Genomic DNA, 22814 nt, shown 5'->3' with positions numbered 1-22814 from the left:
CAGACAGACGGACAGACGGTCAGACGGACAGACGGACAGACAGACAGACGGACATGGCTAAATCAGCTCAGCTCATCATGCTGATCATTTATGTATATATTTCATAAGATCTCCGACGTTTCCTTCTGGGTGTTACAAACTTCGTGGCAAACTTAATAAACCCTGTTCAGGGTATAAAAAAGAAAGACGGAACTAAAAATTTGAGTATTATATACTTCTATTTTTCCTAACGTTAACGGAAAATTACAAAAAACGGATATATATAACAAAAAGTAACGGGTGAATATACTTATATACATATATACATATATTATATAATACTTTATTTACATATATATTTATATATATATATTATATTACAAAACAAGAAAAAACGTTAACTTCGGTTGCACCGAAGCTATAATACCCTTCACAAATACAAAGGCCCCTTACATGAACTTGATTCCGAACGTTCAATTTGTTTGGCAGCTATATGATATAGTGATCTGATCTGACCCATTTCTGCGGAGAATAATTTGTTGCCTTAACTAAAACTTCTCCAACTGAAAATGATATTTTAAATAGAATCGAAGAAGATCCTGATCCGTGGGAAAGACATAAATTTGTAAAATGTCAGTCTGAAAAACAACTAAATGAAGACTTTAAACGGGTTAAGCTTACTCACCCCCATTCACTATTTTAAAATTTAAAATTGCTTAAAGATCGTAAAATGCTTGATACATTGCATGGTTCAAATATAGATTCAAATGGTCGATGGCTATTTGGACTCCAACCGTTAAAACTTAATTCGAAAGACGTTATACAGACCGGAAAGGATAAATGAAAAATGACACCAGGTCTGGATGAGTTAATATTTCATAAAAACTCACAACATTATAAAAAGTGTGATTTGAAGACTTATCGACAGATTTTATTTGATACAAGATCTCTCAAACGTAATTATAACCCAAATAGTCAAATTAAGGAAACTATTTTAACAACTAATAAATTAATTTTAAGTTCACTCACCGTTCGTAAAATCAGTTAATCAATGAAAAAAAAAACGAAGTAGATTTAGGCGGGTGCTCGAACCGAAAAAGATGTGATCGTTAGCGAATCGAATGCTAAACAGCGAGCGGGGTCCTTTTTTTTAGTCCCTTATATATCTGTTGATGTCTTCATGGTGGTGTGATTGTGGTGATGTTGTATTTGTGTGCGTGTTGGTGAATGGTGTAGTGATGTGGAATGTATGGTAAGTAGGTGTGGTGATGTGGATGTGAATTGATGCGGTGTATAGTGGTTTATGGTGAAGGGGGATTGAGTGGTCATTTAGCCATCCCGGCCCCACTAGGCAAATGATTAGCCTAGTAGTCGCTGCAGCTGTTGTAGCGTAGATATAACGATGCTCAGACCCGTGGAACGACGTGGTTGCGGTCCAGACTATCGACGCCGTATTGATGTTCCACTCCGCGGGTGTACCGCACGAGTTGAGGGTTGAGGTCTTGTTGCGCGGCTTCGAAGGGAAGGTGGCCGACGTCGCGCCTCGAGTTACGATGAAGTATCGTGTGATGTGGTCTGCTGCAAATTTGTCACAGACCCGTGGACTCACACTTTTGAGTCCCATGCGTATGCGATAGGCAGTATAGACAATGCCCGTGTGCCTGGGCAACGTGCTGTACCTTTAAAAATCCCACAATGTTGCAGGAGGTGTGGGCGCCGGCATATGGGACATCGGATACGATTTGCCTCTGAAGGCAGAGATGATAGCGTCGGTGGTAGTCGCATGCCACCATAAGCAGCTGGTGCCGATACCGGTGTCGTTGCAGGTGCTGTTTCAAGGGTAGTTGCAGCTGCAGTTGGTGGCGTTGGGGAAGGTCCAGTGCGTGGCACGTTGGTCGCCGATCGCACAGTTAGCGTTGGAGTCATTGGCGTATGCACATTTGTCATATAAACTACATGGATGATCGCACCACGCTATGTGGAATGAATGGATCGTCGTATTGATCGACCATTTTGTATTAGTTATTTTTTATTTTTAACGGTTATTAACGAGTTTTTCGGTTTTTTGCTTCTTGATTTGTTTATTTTATTGTATTGCGGTAGTATCGGTTGATTGTTTGCGATTTGCTGTGTCGCTATTATCAGCGGTTGGTAGAAAGCATAGCTTTACGAGCACTCTGGTTAGCGTTCCGCTTTGCGTCCGAAGATCAACTACTCGTATGTTACCGTCGGAACCGTAATGTAGCTTTTCTATGCGCCCAAGCTGCAATTCGGTAGGAGGTAGACAATCATCATGGATGATGACACAATCTCCAAGTTTTGGTGCTTGTTCAGGAGTCTTTCAACGGTATCGTTTATGGAGATCCTTTATGTAATCTTCTTTTCATCGGCGGTTGAACTCGTGATTGAGAATTTTAATTCTTTCTCAGCAGGTTAATAATGATAGTGACTCCACGCCTGGCTCAGGTATGACCAGAATGGGTGTTCCTTTGAGAAAGTGCCCTGGAGTTAAGGCTGTGAAATCGGAGGGATCTTGCGAGGGAATTGTGAGAGGCCGTGAATTTAGAAAGGCTTCAATACGAATTAATAATGTCGTGAATTCTTCGTAATTGAATTTGTAATTTCCAGCTACCTTTTTGAAGTGGAATTTGAAGCTTTTTACAGCTGATTTCCATAAACCACCCATATGAGGAGCGCTTTCGGGGATGAATTGCCAATTAATGCCTTCGTGAGACTTGTTTGATAAAGCCCAAAAACGGTTTTTCGGTAGCTCTTTGAGCGCCGATAAAAGTTTTACCATTATCGCTCATTATCCTCGATGGAAAGCCGCGTCGACCGATGAAGCGAGCAAATGCCACAAGGAAAGCCTCCTTGGTCACATTAGTACAAAGCTCAAGGTGCACTGCTTTTGTCGTAAAACTGACAAAGACAGCCACATAGAATTTCATCAGAGTCGGAGACCTTAACATGGACGCCTTTGTTTGAAAAGGCCCAGCAAAATCGACACCTGTGATGGAGAAAGCAAGGCAAAGTTGCAGCGTCATGGAGGCGATTTTGCGACTTTCTGTAGCAATTATATTGCGCATGGGCAATTGTGGCCAAGAATCAGGAGATTCTGTTAACCATCGGGGACCATTCCACCAGAGGGTGGTAGTGGCAAGGTGCAGGGCTTTGCACCCTCTTGTACCTAGATCAGCTGGATTGTCAGCACTAGCTACGTGTCGCCAGGTAGCTGATCCTACTAGGTCAAGTATGTGAGACGTTCGATTGGAAATATACGTCTTCCATGCATATGGTGGTTTTTCTAGCCAGGCTGGTACAATTTCCGAAACGAACAACAGATATAGTTTGTACTTTGCTATGTTTAAATGCATGCGCACCATGGATACTTTGGTTAGTAGTAGCGCTCCACACAGTTCAAGTCGTGGTGGATTTATTGTTTTTAAAGGAGCTACTTTTGCTTTTGCTACTAGTAAGTGGCTTGTGGTCGCAATGTCGCTTTGTGTGCGTACGTATATAGTGGCGCAATATGCCTTTTCAGAAGCGTCACAGAAGCCGTGTAGTTCGACTTTATCATTTAGATTGCTCGCAAACTGGGACCACTTTTCTAAACGAAGTGGTTTTACTTGTTCGTCCCAGTCGGTTCCATCTAGTCATAATTCTTGTATAAGGATTTTGGCTTGTATCATAACTGGCGAAAGCCATCCTGCGGGGTCGAAAAGTTTTGCCACAGAGGATAGAATTTGTCGCTTCGCTATGGCGGATAATGCAGATATTGACTCTGTAGTGTATGAAAAATGGTCAGATATTGCATTCCATTGTACTCCAGAGTTTAGGTTGTACTTTCTTTTTCGAAATTAAGAAAATTAGTATTTAATAAATTTTCATGTGGTATATTTGTTAAAATATTAGGGTGGTTCGCTGTTATCTTTTTCAACGGAAACCCTGCGTTTTTTTTGGGCTTTTACCATTTGTGATAGTGACTCGTATGCTTGTGGAAGTCTGTGACTTCTAGACAAGATATCGTCTACATTTGTTTGTGTTTTTAACACCTGGGTTGCCAGGGGAAATTCTGACTTGGTATTTTCTACCAATTCGTGCAGTATTCGAATGGCTAAATATGGAGCACAGTTGACGCCAAAGGTAACTGTTTTCAATTTATAGTCGAGGAGTGGACTATTGGGAGATTTTCGGAAAATAATTCGCTGAAAATCTTGACCGTCTTTGACGACTATTTGTCTATACATTTTTTCGACGTCTCCGTTAAATATGTATTTGAATATACGCCAATTTAAAATGAGTAACATTAAATCTGGTTAGAGCGTGGGTCCCGTAAATAGGATATCATTTAGGGCATTTCCCGAGCTGGTGGATCTTGAGGCATTAAAGACAACTCTTACTTTAGTTGGTTTTTTGTCTGGTTTTACCACTGCATGATGCGGCAAGTAAAATGAGTAGCATGTGGTCTAAATGGAGGTATTCTTCCAACACACCATCATATTCCGGTTAAGTTCGCCTTTTTTAAGTAGGTTTTTTTCTATACTTAAAAACTGCTGTAATGCAGAGGTGCGAGAGTGACCTAAGGCGATTGTGTTGGGAAATTGTTGTTTTAGTGGTAGTCGTACGACGTACCGACCATTATCAGATCTAGTAGTTGTGGCTTTGTAAAAGTCTTCACAATACTGATCTTCTGGGGTTGTAATTGGTTCCGTAACTAGTCCACTTAGGATCCAACCGAAAATAGTATTTTGTGCCAATAGTGTATTTGAAATTTTCTCAGCACCCTCGAGTATTATCTGAGGTATGAGATCGCTGCCTAATAGAAGGTGTAGGTCTGGTCGGGAGTGTTGCAGTTGGGATTTGCTAGCTTTAGGTGCGAAACTCTTTGCCAATGCTTGCTATTTATATGATAGCTTGGAAGCATATTTGTAAATTGCGATAAGACAATAGCTTCTGCTTGTATGTGCTTATCCGCTTGGGGGAAATTAGGGTAATGGGGCAGATTTTATTTGAGTTTTGGACTACTCTTCCGCCCATTCCCGTGATTTGAAAATTGGCTAGTTTTGTTGGCAGTTGTAGCCTATTTTGTGCCCTAGACCTTGGTCTATTAAGGTCCTAAGCTTAAACAGTTCTCCTCGGTGTTCGATGGAGACCACTGCTGTGGGTAGTATTACCTTACTTTGGTATTCGCTGTGTAGCGCTTGCGTTATTAATGCCTTTGAGCAGCATGGCGCTTCTTGGCGATTTTCGGGATTTTGTATTGCGGGCTTTGCTGTTGCAATTAATCCCGTAGCCCTTTTAACATTAATTTGAGGTGAGCTGGAAAAATTTGTGATATGTAACATTGTATGATGTCTTTGTGGCAATATACGCAATTGAATTTGCCTTCACACTCTTTGTGAGTATGCGAACGTGACAAGCAGTTTGTGCAACGTTTTTTGTTCTCACAAAATGGTTTCTATCGACGATATTTAATTTTTTGAATTAATCGCAAGATTTAAGTTTATGCCCTCCTGTACCCAGTTCGCATGTCGTTTGTTTATACTGTTCGGATGTGAACGATTGATTTTTAAAAAAGCTTAAAATTTTTGTTGCTACTGGTTTGGGGTCTATTGAAGCTTCTATTGAGGTCGTTTTGAACGTTTTTAGTTCTAACTAGTTTTTTGTCTACCCTTTCCGCTATTCCATATTTGATTCTTTCATTTGTTGCCACGTGGGGCATTTTCTTTGTGATGAGAGCGATTGCTCCCACAAAAGTAACGATTTTTCTGGTAAAGCGGCGGTGCATATATTTACCAGAATAGGGTCCTAGCTGTCTGTGGGAATATTTTGTGTCGACAAAACCGACAAACAATTAGAAAGAGTGAATTGTAGTCTAATAAATTCATCACTTGTTTCTTTTGAATTTTAGGCAAGTTCATTACTATCGACCAACATTCTTTCATTTTCGTATCTTGCTTTTATAGCCTCCCAAGCCAAATTGAAATTATCGTCATTTAGTGCTGTTTGACTATGACGCCTGCTCGACCTTTCGTTTTGTATCGGAGATGATACAATTTTTGTGATAATTTTGGGTGATTTCTGTATCACCTGCGGGCACCTTGAGATGAATGCCTGAATTTGTCTCTTGACATTGAATTTGTGGAAGCTCTACTCTCGCTTGAGGAGTAGGTGCAATTTAATTTTTAATTTTAATTGATTTTAATTGATCCGAAGTCATTGCTTTTGTTTCTTTAAACTGGTCTAAGCAGTTTTCGTACTTGGCGTAAGCCGAGAATTTAAAATTTTCAGGTAGATCTGAGTCGTCAGATTCTACTATTGCGTCATAAGCAGCTTGGAGACGTGTCCAGAAAATATCAAGATTTTCCTTTTTTAATTTTTTTACGGCCGACGGTGATAAAATTAATTTTAACTTCCGCGTATGTGTATATTTGCAGACACTTTTAGCTAAGAGTTAAGAGTTTTTAATACGCGGATTTAGTTTTTTTTTAATTACTGGTCGTATTTATTTTTTAATTTATTAACAATCGAACTTGTATTTATTAATCGTTTTTATGTCCTTATGTAGGAGTATGTAGGTACACCCTAATGCGTGGACTTGTCGATATGTATTTATGTACTTGAGCAATTGAGAGAGCTCGTTAAAGAGATCAATGCACTTTGTACCTAGGTATACACGAATCACAAGGGGTTTTTTTTTTTTTTTTTGGTTGTTTTCGAAGGGGGAATCTTCTGAAAAATACTGCCACTAGTGACAGCATGCAGGATTCATACCGTACGCTAAGTGCACCTCTTGCGGGACCACGCCCGGTCCATATTATTAAATATGCCGAACTCGCGCAGCGGTACGCCTACGTGCTAAACCCTTAACTCCGTCAGCTTCGTATGTACCTTTCGGGACTACCGTAAAGTATTTCTTCGCAAGGTTAGCTTAGCCTATGGGCTCTTCTATCTCAGTGTACTTATACTCTATTTATTGCTCTCATTTCTCTCTTTCGCAGCCGTTCTGTTCTTCTCAGCTCTATTAGAACTTTTGCGGCCAGGTCTTTTACGGCGAGCCACACCTGCTCAGACCGCAGCATATGTGGCACTAAGTTATCCGGTGATACGGGTTCTGCTATCTGTTGTTCTAGCAAGGTCCTTTCCACATTATGTCGCGGGCAATAGAAAAAAATGTGTAGAGCATTTTCATTACTATTATCACAAAAGGAACACGTCACTCCTTTATCATGGCTATACTTGTACAGGTACTCTCTAAAGCAGCCATGGCCAGTTAATAAATGCGTCACATAAAAGCCCGTTTGTCCGTGCTTTCTATCCACCCAGGTTTTCACATTTTTTGGTAAGCCGGTGCGTCCACCGCCCTTTGTTTGTTTCATCCCAACGGTTTTGCCACTCGTTTAGACTCTTTTGTCTTTCTTCTTTTTGTTCCTCTACTGTCAATGACCTGCCGAGTATTTTGCTGGTATCGTGTATTCGTTTGAGCTCAAGTGCCATTCATTATATCTGGTGGCATTATACCGGACTTTGAAGAAATTTTTATTTGAGAATTTTTTATATTATTGTTTTATACCCTGCACAGGGTATATTAAGTTTGCCACGAAGTTTGTAACACCCAGAAGGAAATGTCGGAGACCCTATAAAATATATATATAAATGATCAGTATAATGAGCTGAGTTGATTTAGCCATGTCCGCCTGTCTGTCTGTCCGTCTGTCTGTATATATACAAACTAGTCCCTCAGTTTTTATGCTATAGATCTGAATATTTGCACCTCTTCTTTTCTCACAAAGAAGCTGCTAATTTGTCGGAACGACCGATATCGGACTATTATAGCATATAGCTGCCATACAAACTGAACAATCGGAATGAAGTGCTTGTATGGAAAAACTCTTTCATTTGACGAGAAATCTTCACGAAATTTGGCACTTATCATTATTTAAAGCATCAATGCAATCTGCGAAGAAATTGTAAAGATCGGATGACTATAGCATATAGCTGCCATACAAACTGAACAATCGGAATCAAGTGTTTGTATGGGAAACTCTTTAATGTGTCGAGGTATCTTCACGAAATTCGGCACGGATTATTATTTAAGGCAAACATTTAATCTCCGAAGAAATTATTAAGAACGGGTCACTATAGCGTATAGCTGCCATACAAACTGAACAATCGGAATCAGGTGCTTATATGGGAAACTCTTTCATTTGACGAGGAATCTTCACGAAATTTGGCATGGATTATTATTTAAGGCAATAATCTAATCGCCGAAGAAATTGTGTAGATCGGATGACTATGACATGTAGCTACCATAATAACTGAACGATCGGAGTAAAGTGCTTGCATGGAACATTTTTTTATTTGACGAGGTATCTTCAGGAAATTAGGCACGAGTTATTGCTTAAGGCAACAAATTATTCTCCACAGAAATTGGTCAGATCAGATCACTATATCATATAGCTGCCATACAAATTGAACGTTCGGAATCAAGTTCTTGTAAGGGGCCTTTGTTTTTGTGAAGGGTATTATAGCTTCTGCGCAACCGAAGTTAACGTTTTTTCTTGTTTTTTTATATTTGTTGGTTTCGCGCCGCGTTTAGATTTTTTTTTTGTTTTTTGTGTTTTGGTTTCGTGCCCGTTTGTTTTTGTGTTGCAGTATTTTTTTTTTGATTTTATGTGTTTGTTTTTTGGCACATTTAATATGTTTTGACACTTTCCCACTTTTATGTTATATATGTATGTGTATGTGTTCGAATATATGTTCGGCCACTCAACTCTCAACTTCACTTTTTCATGTGTATGTATGTATATATATAAATATGTACATATATTTTTTTTATGTACACATATAACATATAAAATATGTGTATATATTTCTTTATATTATTACACTGCACCCTTTTTTTTCTTTTTCCAATAACTGTCACTGCACCGGTTTGTTTTTTTTTCGCTGTTTGTTCATTTTTTCACAATATTTTTTGTTCACGTTATTTTAATATCTTTTATTTTATGTTTTATAACCCATAGTGCCGTCCACTAGGGTTCGAAGGATCATATTTAAACAATTAATAAATTAATTTTAAGTTCACTCACCGTTCGTAAAATCAGTTGAACAATGAAAAAAAAACCCGTAGTAGATTTAGGCGGGTGCTCGAACCGAAAAAGATGTGATCGTTAGCGAATCGAATGCTAAAAAGCGAGCGGGATCCTGTTTTAGTTCCTTATATATCTGTTGATGGTTTCATGGTGGTGTGATCGTGGTGATGTTGTATTTGTGTGCGTGTTGGTGTATGGTGTAGTGATGTGGAATGTATGGTAAGTAGGTGTGGTGATGTGGATGTGAATTGATGTGGTGTACAGTGTTTTATGGTGAGGGGGGATTGAGTGGTCATTTAGCCAGGAACAAAATCTAGGAAATTGTTCAATTATATTCCGCACTCGTGCATAAGTAGTAGAGGTTTATTGAAATCAATTGATTACCGCAAAATTATTTATCAATATTGGGACAATCCTAATGAGTTGGTGGATAGATTGAGATTGCCTTTATCTTCAACAAGTGCCGGTCATAACAACCATGTGCCGTTTCACATTGGGATGCAAAAGAGTCTGATGTTTTTCAAATTTTCTTTTGGTGTCGCTCTGGGCATTCACGCGGTCAAAAAGAGTCCAGCAACTCGAGTCTAGTTTTTCTGCATTCCTTTTCACAAAATTTTCGTAAATATTTGTGCGGTTCGATAGCGCAACACTGCGTGCTGCGTATTTCATTTGTATGTTGAGATGATGGTCACACATTTTGCTTGCAATGAATTACCATGAATGCAATGTAGAACAATATGCATAATACAAGTATCTACCCGCTAAATAGTTTCAAAGAAATACTAAAGACGGGAATTCCCTAATCCACAAGAATGTATTGAATATCCGCTACTAATATTTTCAAGGCCAAATTTATAATAGGAATTTCCTAATCTTTAAGTATTAAAAACTCATAATTTCTTTACTCCGTATTAAAAATTCATAATTTCTTTACTCCATAATCTATATCTTAATTTTCTCCTTATTTACAATTTGTCATAATATTTCTATTATTCTATGCATACGTATTTGCATATTACATACAAAAATAGATAACAGAACTCAAATTTGCGATCGAATTCATTTGAAACCGAGCGCTCTTGCAACCATTCAAAGAATTTGAAAGTGAAAAGGAATGCTGAAAAGGGTAGCAGCGAGCTGTTGCGAACAAGAACACAAAGCGTGCCACCCGAACACGAAAGGCACGGTCCCTTCCTCTTTCCTCGTCGTCCCCTCGCCCACAATAAACTGGTATGAGACTCTTTTGAGTCCCTGTGTGAAACGGCACCATCAAAACGAGATTATATCATTTATTGAAGAGTTGCGAGAAGCAAATATTATTAAATAATATGAGTATAAATAAATTTGGTCATTCTCCATTTAACAATAATAGGTCAAAAGAGCAAACTAGAGAGCTTCTAGAGCGAAACAAAAATCTTAATTTAAACAAGAAAATAATAATCAACCTAGCTGCTCCTATAGAAGGCAATGATGCCATTTCGAAAGTATTCCTTTTAGAAACATTAAATAAGATGAAAAACAAATTAGAACATCAAATCAGAGAAATAAATGTAATTCTGAATAATAGTATTAAAAATGATGTATCAATTCTTGAGGATCTAATAGACCAACAAATAAAACGTACATGTGGGGAAGAATTACATAATATAATATAAACAACTATTTATTAACTATTGAGGATTATTTGATGCGTTTCGTTGTGTCGAAACAACATCCTACTAAAAAAGACGTTGAAGTGCTAAAAATAAAGAAATGGTGCGGAAAGAGTTTAGTTTTCGGGGAACTTATAAATGGATTGACATCTATAAAAATTTAGTCAATGATTATTACAATACTATTCATAGGACCATCAGAATGACTCCAAATGAGGTAAATTCCTCGAATGAACAACATTTATTGAACAACGCATACAACAATTTAAAAGTTGTTCATAGGCCAACATTTAATATAAGTGATGAGGTTAGAATAAGTAAATATAAACATATATTTTAAAAGGGGTATACACTAAATGGGGCAACAGAAGTTTTTAAAATAAAATCAATTAAAAACACCAATCCTGCAACATATATACTTGAAACTATCTAGGTAATACTATTAAGGGGGGATTCTACGAATATGAACTAATGGAAACTAAGCTCCAATAATTGTTTTAGATGTAACACATCAAAATGAATCTAAAAAAGCGGCCCCATCGATATCCGCTGCTGTTTGTATACTTATCCATGATAAAATGTATGAATATATTCCATTTACAAATGTGATTAAAAAGATTTTTTAAAAATGAGTGATAATTTTATTCTTAACCACAACATTTGCAGAAGTGCTTACTCATTTTTACTATAAAACTTTACTTACTTACTTAAGCTCTTCAAAAAAAAGCGTTGAAAATGATTAGCACCCATATAATAAGAATGAAGGCGATTGTTGTTAGAGATGGGTTCGATATGAACTCATTCTCCCGTTGGCAATCTATCTTCGAGGATAGTAACCAGCGTCAAGAGTTGCTTGATGGCATCAAGACCGAATTTCTGGCGTACCTGTCATCTAGCAGCTTATCACTGGACTTTAAGGACATTGATTTGAGTGATACGGAGGCGGGGAATATGGCGGTATCCGTATCTCTTAGCGAAAGAAATATGGGAGATACCCTAGCAAATGCTGAACTATTATTTTTGGAGGGAGAAATAAAATTATATTTAGTTTATTAAAAAAAAAAAAAAAAATTAATTAAATTTAAGTATAAAATAAAAATTCTTTTTATTTAAACAAAGTAAGTACTTACAGATGGAATTTATTTACAATGTTTACAGCGAAATTGGGTAAAAATTTTAGTAGAAGCGTCCATGATGTTGTAGGCTTCCTCATCCAGCAGACGGCGCTTTAGGAATATACAATCACAAGTGTCTGGACCATCTCGCAGTTTTCGTAATGTTCACCGAAACGATTCTTTATTTTTCTTAATTTATCTCTATGCTCGATTTTTGAATGAATATCCAAGAGTATTTTCTTCTGTGCTTTAGGCAAAATATGTTCAAAGGTTTTTATAAAATTAAATATATCTACTGATGTCTTGGATTGAATTTTCATATGCAATGTTTGATAATAACGATCAACATTAATTATTGTTGGGTTTATATCGTATGAAGTGCGCTCATTTAATGCTTCTCGTTCATGTAATTTGTCTGTATTGTTTTCCGAAAATTCAAAGCAATAGATATTTAGAGTACGCTTTACATGATTGCTATAATAAAAGCATTTAATTCGAATTTCAAAATTATCGTAAACTAAATTGAAATGTCGATGGAAAATACCTGGACTCTCAAGAATACCTAAAATTCTCTTTTCCTTCTCAACTAAACCTTTTTTAAAACCGTCAATAGTATCGAGTATGGTATATACACTTCTTTTCGCATTATGCGACTAATTTCTTTGATCGGAGTAAGTTGGTCTAAAATATTCCCAAGGACTTTCCGTTGTTGTTTTTATTAATGATGGGCTCTGCTCAGGGTAACTTGTATCTATCAATTGAATTGTTATATTTATTTTTAAACGTAACGAATTGTTTGGAATATTGTTTTCAAAACTAGCCTGTTTACTATTTTCAAAATTTCTAAAGCTGCTTATATTTTGATTTTGATCCATAAATTGATTATAGTAGTAGCTTGTGCCATAACTACAATACAACAGGTGTAGTAGTAGAATTTTTATTAAGTGAGTCAATTTCATCTATTTTCTATATACGTCTAATATACGTTATACAATTACCATATTATATGTTAATCTATAGATTTTAACATCAATTATTGTATTTCTACACATGGTCTTTTATATGAATTATCCTGGACTAGAACCTTTTCAATGTTACCATTACTTAGAATTCGTTCAGTTTCAATTTCACGATATTCAAAGCACTTGATACTCAACAGTTTTTCAATATATCTAATGTCATATGTACAACGAATCAGCATACCAAAATTATCATATTCCAATTTGAAATGTCGATAAAATGCTTGTTTTGTCTCAATGATTCCTCCAATATATGATTCCTTTTCAATAATCTCTCTACGAAATGCCTCTATAGCTTTATCTATAGTAAAAATTCTCATGGGCTTCCCTTCAGTTGTAAAGTTAGCTATAGACGATTGTGTGATTGTTGTAGGGGTTGGAGATGGTTGTGTTATCTCTATAATGGGGGTTAATGATGAGGACTATGAAGAAGATGATGATGACGTTGTTGACAACACTTAAATTTCTTCTTCATAATGAGTTAAAAGAGGCTCACTTTGTTTAAGTAATAATAATGAAATATTTACTTGCAACATATCATTACTATTCGGTAATGTTAGATTAAATTGAATATATTTTGAGTTTTGGTTTATTGCCAGTCCTTTATTATCTAGTTTTTCAAAAATGGTGCCCCATAGGCTGCTTTGAAAAGAAGTAATAATGAAATATAAAATTTAAATTCCACTGTGTTATATCCCTTTGTCCACGACAATTTAAAATGAGGTTGATATTTGAAAAAATATGTATTGTATTTATATACTTACTTTTCTTCTTCTTCTCCTTAGCCATTAAAATAAAAGCACTAAGCTTTAAATTTCTTATTCTATCTTATTTACTCCTTATAATTTAAATTACTATCCAGTATGTACTTAAACAAAATATATGCTGTTTTTAAGGCACAACGAATTTGTAGTGAGTTTATTTTCACATTACAATCATCGTTATGAAAATGATACTGACAACACACAGCATCTGGGTGTAAATTGTATAATCTAGAGGTATTCATGATATTACACTCTGTACTCTCCCCTTCAATGTTAAACCCGACTTTTGGAGGAACTCCGTTATCCACAATTTCTTTTCTTCTCCCTTTACATAAACTTTTAGGTTTTTTAATGCTAATGTCAAAAAGTTTCTTACAGCTTTAAAACTATCACTTCTATAGGACCATAATGAATTATGGTGATGTAATACCAAACACTTAGCTTGCTTATCCTTCTCAGGTCTGAAAATTTAAATGGAGCCTTGATGTTGAAACAATGAAATTTTTCATTGTTGAAGACCACAGCTATTTCCTTAGCAATAACCCTATTATTGTATGCTTTAAAGCCTTGAACATCTACTGTCACAAACATTATGAAAATTCTTAATAATGACATATATTTTTAATGGTAGGCTTTTTATACGTTCGTTAAGCTTTATTTATGTGGTTTCAAAAATGTACATACAAACTTGCACTTAAATTAAAAATATCAACAAAATATGCTTTGAAAAAATTCTCATGCACTTTTACTATACGAAAAAAGTCACACCAAGCACACACACACGGTCACGCATATATATTGTATGTATATACTTTCCTTTTACCAGTTTTCCTTTCACTAAGTGGGGTAGGAATCCTACCCCAGCTGGTGTATGGTTTTCTTTCACCTAGCGGAGTAGGATCGGCATTTTTCTACTACTTATCTACACTTGCCCGAGAACGTCTGCGTACAAGGCGCTCTAAAACTTTAAATAAAAGAAAAAAATTTAGTTGACTACTTTTTCACATATGCTTATACTCGTTATTTACATATATAATTTACAAATAATTTGACATTATTTTGAAGTTTATCGAACCGATTGCGATTTTTTTTCACAAAATGCTATTGGCATTCCAGAAAATGTTTACGTACAATATTACAGTTTGGTGATTTATGGTAAGGAAAATGAAATCTAGTTACATTTTCAACATTAATTGTGGTTTTGAATTAAAAATAAATAATGACGCCAAAAATGAAAAAAATTTGTGCAGAGACATTGAATCATCATTCAATTGTGGATAGAACACAAAACATATCGCGGAATCGATAAAACTGTCGGGCGTACACATTCTTCTGGTCAGAGAGTAGTAAAAAATTTTAAATTGACGAAGGAATTTGTGTAACAGCCTCGTTCTGTTCGCCCTTTCCTGATGAATTGTCTTTATAATATTTCTTTTGTTCTATTTTTTAAGTTATAGTATTCTGAAATGTTAATAGAAATGTCATTGAATAAAAAGTTATTTTAAACTGTTGTAACCAGATTACAGAAACATTTGGATTGATACAGCTTCATTAGACTTTTGTACACAGGCTTTCTCTAGCAAGTATATATACTTGCATATATACATAGGTACGAATAAAACAATGGTTTGATGAAATTAAGAAAATGATAATAATAAAACCAAAGCACAAATAAAAATCACGAACAGGCGCCGATTTTTACTCGCAAACGTAATGAGATCGGTTGTATATAGTATATGCGGCCCCAAATTATATGCATTAAAGCATATGCCAAAAATATAAACACAGTGCACAGTGCCGTCGGCACTAAGAGTAATCAGTGCTTTCCGATATATCCAGCGACGCTGCTGAAGTAATAGCTAGTATGATGCCCATTGACATCCAGGGCTACGAATTCGCCCGAGTATACAAGTTATCGGAGAGTCTATCAGAGAGTGTCACAAGCTTATCAATATGTATGTCAGCAGCGGTGGTAAATCCCACTCAAAGGAAGGTGGACCCACAGACTTATATTGGACATAAATCCGTGGATAGACAGACGACATGGGGACCTGGATTTCCAGCTAACCGAAATATTAAGTGGACATGGGTGCTTTAGGTGCTACCTGTACAGATTCCATCATTATATTAGTCCGGACTGTCCGATGTGTACAGAGTGCATAGAAGATTCTGAGCATGTATTCGTTTATTGCCTTCGCTTTTCGAGTACAAGTACTTTTCAGGTACTTAGTCCACTGAGAATTGGAAAGCTGTCAGCGAAGCGGCAGCCTCAATCATGACAAAATTAATACATATAAATAGAACAATAATTCTTAATCAGGTGGTACCGTAAGAGAGTCTAAAGTTGGGAGTAAGTTAGGTTTAGCAGATTAAGCACTTCGGCGCTTCGTTGCTTCCCCCACTTACAAAAAACAAAAACAAAACAAGAAGAAAAAAACACGCACATATTTATAAGCTAGACAACACACAACTGCTTGGTGAACATACAAGTTAGACTCAGGTGGTGAGTGATTGTTGGGAGTAACAAGGCCTCAAGTGTCTTCACTACGTTATCGGACGATAAGACTCGACTTTTTTCAGGTTTCCCAGGCTACAGTAGTGGGACCACTCTTCTGACTTTACACACATCGAGTATTTAAAGAGTGGTCATCGATTAGTTGAGGACCTTGGTGAGGTACTCCCGTCGAGCCTAAGTATTTTAGCATCAGCATGCTAATTCCGTCAGGGCCAATGGATTTGGACGATTTGGCCTTGTTGATGGCACTCTAAACCTCCCCATCGGTGAAAGTAAGTGGTGCACATTCTTTTGGCATTTTGCGCAGCCGTCGGGTAACACATCGTGTGGTCTTATCAGCCGAAGGGTGCAGTGTAAATTGACCGCTAAAATAGATCGCGCACTTCTTCGGGTCCAAAAAGGCATGGCCATCAAATTGCTCTATCGCCGTACGATCGTTTGACACGCAGGATTGCCAAAGATCGTGGTGCGCATTAAATTCGCCTAGTACCAAACGATTTTCACCACGAAGTAGCGCACCTATGTTCGGGAGATGTCCAGTTAGTCGACATCGTCTGACCGGGCAGCTATACCCTGACGTTCAAGGGTAGTGTCTTTGCGGTCGATGTCACCATCGATTAGACGATATTGCACGGTGTTGTGCAGTATGAAGGCTAGGCCTCCACCATCATTTTGCTCGTGATCCTTACGCAAAACGTTGAAACCTGCACAACTCAGAAGATCTGAGCGGCTGTTTTACTTGGACCGCAGCTATATATATAGGATGAAGGTAGAGGGGGGGTTGGTCAGACTGGGTGTCATGCTGTTTAGAGCTCCTTAGGACCATGGACTTCACTCCAATCTGCCCATGCGGCACGGCCTTTCGGGACGTCCGTGTGCATCGTTGCGATTTTTTCCGTATATTCTTTTGCGTCGGTTATTTCATTAAGACTCTCTCTACCCACGCCCCGGTCATTTGTCTTACGATCATGGTATACTTCCACCTGACGATCCGTGGCTTGCAGTCCCATGAGTGCTTTTCGTATAGTTTTGCCCTTATGATTATTCCAATAGAACAATATCATCGGCGTATCCCTGACAGTAGAGCCCATTGTTGGTAAGCAGCTCGTGAAGTCTATCCACAGTAAGATTCCATAATAAGGAGGATATTACTTCTGCTTGTGGGCAATCCCTTGTGGTACCAATTCGTATTCTCTCGTTATAAGAAGAAAGTGATAATTTTTGGCGAATTTGTGCGGGCGTGGAAGCGGTACTTGATACGTACCCATTGTGTTTATTTTGAGTACACTGTACCTTAGCTGGGCAGTTTAGATATATATCCAAAGTGGGTATGCACACAGTCTTATTTGTTGTAGGACATTCGCAGGGTCCCCGTTTATAATTGAGCTGCAAATCTATCGCTAATCGAATCACTCGATAGTTTTCCCCCATAAATATACTTACTTTTCGCTGGTTTAAATTAAGAGGCCTTGGCTTTGTACACCTAATTTTTATGAATTAATTTTGGTATTTATTTATTAAGCGAAACATGAACAATAACGGACAAGACAAAAAAATTATTAAAGTTACATATAAAATGTTTCATGTTACTATACAAACTGCGAGTATTTTTACTTAAAATACGTTTCGGTAGAGCACCTTACATTCCTCAGTAATGCATTTGTTTTTGTTTAAAAATAGTAATGTTTTGACATTTTTAGCCTTAAGTGCCGTTTTCCTGTCTGATATTATCAATCCAGCCTGGCTAAAAATTATCTCCGACGCTGTATATCGTGTACATCGGGAGCGATCTGACGGGGACGGTCTCTACGGAAACGGTGCTCGCCTTATGTTTCACGTCTAAACATGGACATGCAAAGTTTGGCATAAATGGCTGTCAAAGAGCTGCTAAGTCCTACAGTTCAACGCCTTTATATTATTTTCTCTGGGGTTATGTTAAATCAAATGTTTACGCGAATCAACCATCAAAGCTGGGGGAGCTCAAAGGCAACATTCAGCGCACTATAGACAAAATTTCTGCCGAAATGCTGCACTGGGTCATCGCTGCAATTGGCGTAAACAGGTGAATTTGGATCATTGAAGTTTAAATGTTTTTAATATGTTAAGAAATAAATTTCAATCAATTTTATTAATTTTTTGATATTCAATCCTTATTTTTTTATAAAAACACTAACAAAAACTAAACAGTTGCCCAATTTCTTTATCTTTAAAACAGGGTTGCATAATGCATTAACAAATAATTTAATTCAATTTGTTTGTCTTTAAAACAGGGTTGCATAATGCATTAAAAAATAATTTAATTAACATTTGAAATAAATTTCTTTTATTTTGAGATCCAAATACTGGTTAAAAAAATTTAATCCCACATACCGAATTGAAAAAAAAAACAATTTTTAATCCAACATACCAGACTAAAAAATGATAAAAAAAATATATCTCACAAACCGTACAAAAATTAAAAATATATTAAAATTAAATGGAAAATAAAATTTTCATCCCAACTACCCCACATCGCAAAATGTGTGAATTAAAAAATTCGCAACTCTGCTTTAAAACAATAATTAAAGTTAATTTAGTATGTAAATATGTGTATTGTAAAATTCGATCACCATAGAATGTTCACATAATAAAATAGGTATATATTATAATATTTCAATTTTATTCTCCAAAATCAGGAGTACTAAATCAAATGGAGGCTTTTTTACAATTGTAATTTTTCCACGGTTCTTAATGCTTATTGAACTACTGGAAAACCGTGGCGTCAAAAGATCTGAATTGTGGCTGCATGTATGAATAAGTGAGGTTATGAGCAGCAGGCATTTCTGACCAATTGAAATTCTTACCTAATTGTAAATATTTCCGCAACATTCTAATCGCGCATCCAACACCTAATTAAAGTTTAAAAAATATTTTGAAGCCAAGTGAGCGCAACCAAGCCAAGATTGAAAATATGATTTTAAGGCTACCATATGCAAAATTAGACATATTTGGTATTACCAGACTATATCATTATGTATATATTAGGTCAAGTAAAAAGTTCGTTCGGTTTTTATCTAAGAGATGGCGTTATTGTCTATAGTACTAGTGTTACGTGTCGCATCATGTCATACTATACGGCGCTGAAAACGTGTTTACTCGCTAAAAGTTTGTCTTTGACAGTTTTTCGATTGAGTTCGTTGTAAGCGCTCGTCAAAGATGGACACCAACAAGGAGAAAATTCGCTATATTTTACAATTTTTCTTCGATCAAAGCGAAAAAGCAGCCAAGGCGGCTGGAAACATTAATTTAGTTTATGGGCCCGATACTGTAAACGAACTGGTAGCACAAAAGTGATTTGCTAGGTTCCGTTCCGGTAATTTCGATGTCAAAGATGCACCACGCGTCGCACCGTCACGTGAGCACTTATTTAATTGCTGAGGAACTAAAGATAAGCCAGAAAACCGTTTGGAACCATTTGATTAACCTTGGATTCAACAAGGAGCTCGAAGTTGGGGAGTCACACGAACTAACGCAAAAAACATGATGGACCGAATTTCCATCTGCAAATCGCTGCAGAATCGCAACAAAATCGACCCGTTTCTGAAGCGGATTGTGACTGGCGATGAAAAGTGGGTCACTTATGACAACATCGAGCGCACACGGTCGTGGTCAAAGCTCGGGGAAGCGGCCCAGATGGTGGCCAAGACCTGATATTTGGCGCATATATGGACGGCGCTTAAATCGGACAAATGTACACAAAGTTATCATCTTTTGAAAAATCAATAAAAAACCGAACGAACTTTTTACTACTATTAACCAAAATTTTGCGATTTTATGAAAATTGTAATTGATGGAACCGATAGTGAGACAAAAATAAAACCATCGATACTGTCGATAGTCCCGTAGATTGGTTTGCAGCTCTAACTTTTTTTTGCTTTTTTGATCGCTAACCAGAAATGATATGCTATGCGTCTGGTGTTCAAGTGGTCAGTGTAAGCAGGTTCTGAGAAGGATTGCTCAAAGGTACCGACGCCTGTTCCAGTGCTGGAGGTGGGAGTCCAATGCAGAATAATGGTCGTAGTAGCGTACGTGTAACTCACTGATCAATTCGGTACAAAGCCACATCGATCGACTCGCAACCGTTACGGGGACATTGATCCGTCCGGTGGCAAATTAAGTGACCGTTGCTATCGCTGCTTCTGAACGGGTCTGCGCCTGAAACACCCTCTTCAATGCGTTCAGTTGCATGCACCGGATGAGCATATGTTTCAGGGTCTTGTATGAAGGAGTACCTTCTGCCAGAAGAGTAAAGGCGGTAGCGGTAGGTGACACCACTAGAAAAAGTGGATTGTCTTCATGCAAAAATAGGCGAGGATGAAGACCGCGTCGTCGGGTGCTTTGTAGGGAGCGCGAAGAAAATGAGCGCTAGAAAAGGGAGCGTATCGAGCCAAGGAGGGCGTTGTAGTATTTTGTGGGGAGCTAAAAAGATAGCGGGTGAGCTTAACTCCGTTGTATTTTGAGACAAAAACTTCGAGGTAAGAACCGTGCAGGGGCTGATGAAGCATACATCGAAGTATGAGGCACTTCTGATGACGGTCATAACCGAGAATGCCCACCTTCTCGGCCAAATCAGCCCCTTAGAGGAAGTTGTGGTAGGGATCCCTTACCACCGGACGGGTCAATGCCTGCTCCCCCAGAACCAATCGCTGAATAAAGCAGGACGCTCATTCCGTCAGTTGCGCTGGAGGTTGATCTCTGCACACTGGTAATACCGACAATAAAAAAGTATACGATGTAAACCGCTTATGTAATGCCTTAGTTAAGATGGAGGCACCTAGAAAATTTAACGATTCGGTACAATGTTATCACTGTCGAAAGTTCGGCTACACCAAACAACACTGCAAAAAATATTTTAGATGTGTAAAGTGTCTCAACCACACCTCTCTCATTATTAAAAAATATAGGTCTTCAAAATCATAGCACCAGTTATAAAGGTGCAAAAGAGTTTATCAGGAGTTAATGTGTAAAAGGGAATAGATTATTAATAAGACCAGGCTGACTCTAGCCAATCGTACGAATGCTGAGTAACAACTTCGCAATAAAAACGTTAGCTATGCAGATGTAACAAGAGGACAACTTTGTTCTACTACAAGGAATGTAAACTTGGAAAAATAGAAAAACTCGAAGAATTGATAGTAGTAAAACAAAGAAAGTTAACCACAACATTATTAATTATTATGTTCTTCTCTCTTAAAAAATTATGCAAATTAGTCTAAAGACAGCGATTTTTACTACCAATGGACTAAGTAGCCATAGGGTTGAGTATTTTTATATTATGAACAGGGTATATTAAGTTTGCCACGAACTTTGTAAAAGGAAACGTCGGAAACCCTATAAAATATATACATAAATGTTCAGCATGATGAGCTGAGTTCATTCAGCCATGTCCGTCTGTCTGTATATACGAACTTGTCCCTCAGGTTTTAAGCTATCGATCTGAAATTTTGCACCTGTTCTTTCCTCACTAAGAAGCTGCTCATTTGTCGGAACGGCCGATATCGGACCAATATAGCTGCCGTACAAACTGAACATTAGGAATCAAGTGCTTGTATAGGAAACTTTCTATTTGACGTAATATCTTTACAAAATTTGTCATGAGTGATGGCAACAAAGTAATTTTCGAATAAATTGTTTAGATCGGATGACTATAGCATGCAGCTGCCATATTAACTGAACGATCGGAGTAAAATGCTTGCATGGTAAACTTTAATATTTTGCAATTAACAAATTCGATCTCATTACTCATTGCCACAATAAATACCGATGGTAAAGTATATGGTGGTTCGGCAGTTCTCATAAAATAATCACTAAAATACGTTGTTTAAGGTAAGTTTCAGTAGGGCGAGTTCAGAAATGCGTTTCTTAGAATAACATAATTGTATTTTCTGTATTCCCGATCTAATTAATTTCGCAATTTATACAGTCATAGAACCAAATCGCATAAAAACATTTCATAATGCAGATATGATCTCAGATCATATCATCATTCTTTATCAGTATGAAAATGCCTGTCTTTGTGACATCTCGTAAGTAGCGTATTTTAAGCAAAACAAACAAAATCAATGGCGATCTACCAAATATTTAAAACGTCTTCCGAGGCGACAAGTACCACCAAAGGATGTTGACAATTCGTGGTGATGTTCAAACTTAATTTCACTATCCATTACGTAAAACTGTCTGAACTACAAGCAGAAAAGTCGCGGTTGAAAAATTCTAAATCGCCTTGTCCAAATAATATTGATGCATGGACAACGAAATAATTGCATGGAAGTCATTTGCGGTTCATAATTTTTAAAAATAATTAATTGTATAAAATAAAATTAAATTTGATAAACAATAAAAATAAAAAAATTTAATGCATTGATTAAAAAAAGTTATTATGGTTTGTTTTTGCAGCACGATTCGTGGGCCACCCTGTATATAAAAATAAATGTTTGTCTGTTTGTTCTTTATATAATCATGTGATGATCTTTAGCAAAGTTGTTGTGCATAAGCCGAAGAAGGTTTCTTAGTTGGTACGACTAGTTTTCGACAGAGGCCTGCCATTCAATGTAAATTGTGAAATTCATATCCGGCTCACATTGGACAATCAACGGCTGTGTTTTTTGAGTGTAAATTAAGTCTGAAAGACTCAGC

The 22814-nt window shown here is 37.1% G+C and overlaps 1 protein-coding gene and 1 long non-coding RNA gene across 2 annotated transcripts in view; both read left to right on the top strand.

Moving 5' to 3' along the window:
- The window catches only part of Zyx (lipoma-preferred partner zyxin), a 412145-nt gene extending 393932 nt beyond the window's left edge, over window positions 1-18213 (top strand). The window contains exon 10 of the mRNA XM_070112677.1: window positions 17840-18213. Within this exon, the coding sequence (XP_069968778.1) occupies window positions 17840-17864 (25 nt within the window). The 3' untranslated portion in view covers window positions 17865-18213. The remainder of the gene's footprint in view (window positions 1-17839) is intronic.
- A 2724-nt stretch (window positions 18214-20937) lies between these two features.
- Window positions 20938-22456, top strand: LOC138858051 (uncharacterized). Its single transcript, XR_011397324.1, has 3 exons — window positions 20938-21749; window positions 21815-22004; window positions 22102-22456. It is a non-coding gene; the product is annotated as an uncharacterized lncRNA (long non-coding RNA).
- Window positions 22457-22814: the final 358 nt, after the last annotated feature.

Source organism: Bactrocera oleae, chromosome X, assembly GCF_042242935.1.
Source record: "Bactrocera oleae isolate idBacOlea1 chromosome X, idBacOlea1, whole genome shotgun sequence".
NCBI classification, from domain to species: domain Eukaryota; kingdom Metazoa; phylum Arthropoda; class Insecta; order Diptera; family Tephritidae; genus Bactrocera; species Bactrocera oleae.
This window is presented reverse-complemented; position numbering and strand designations above follow the sequence as displayed.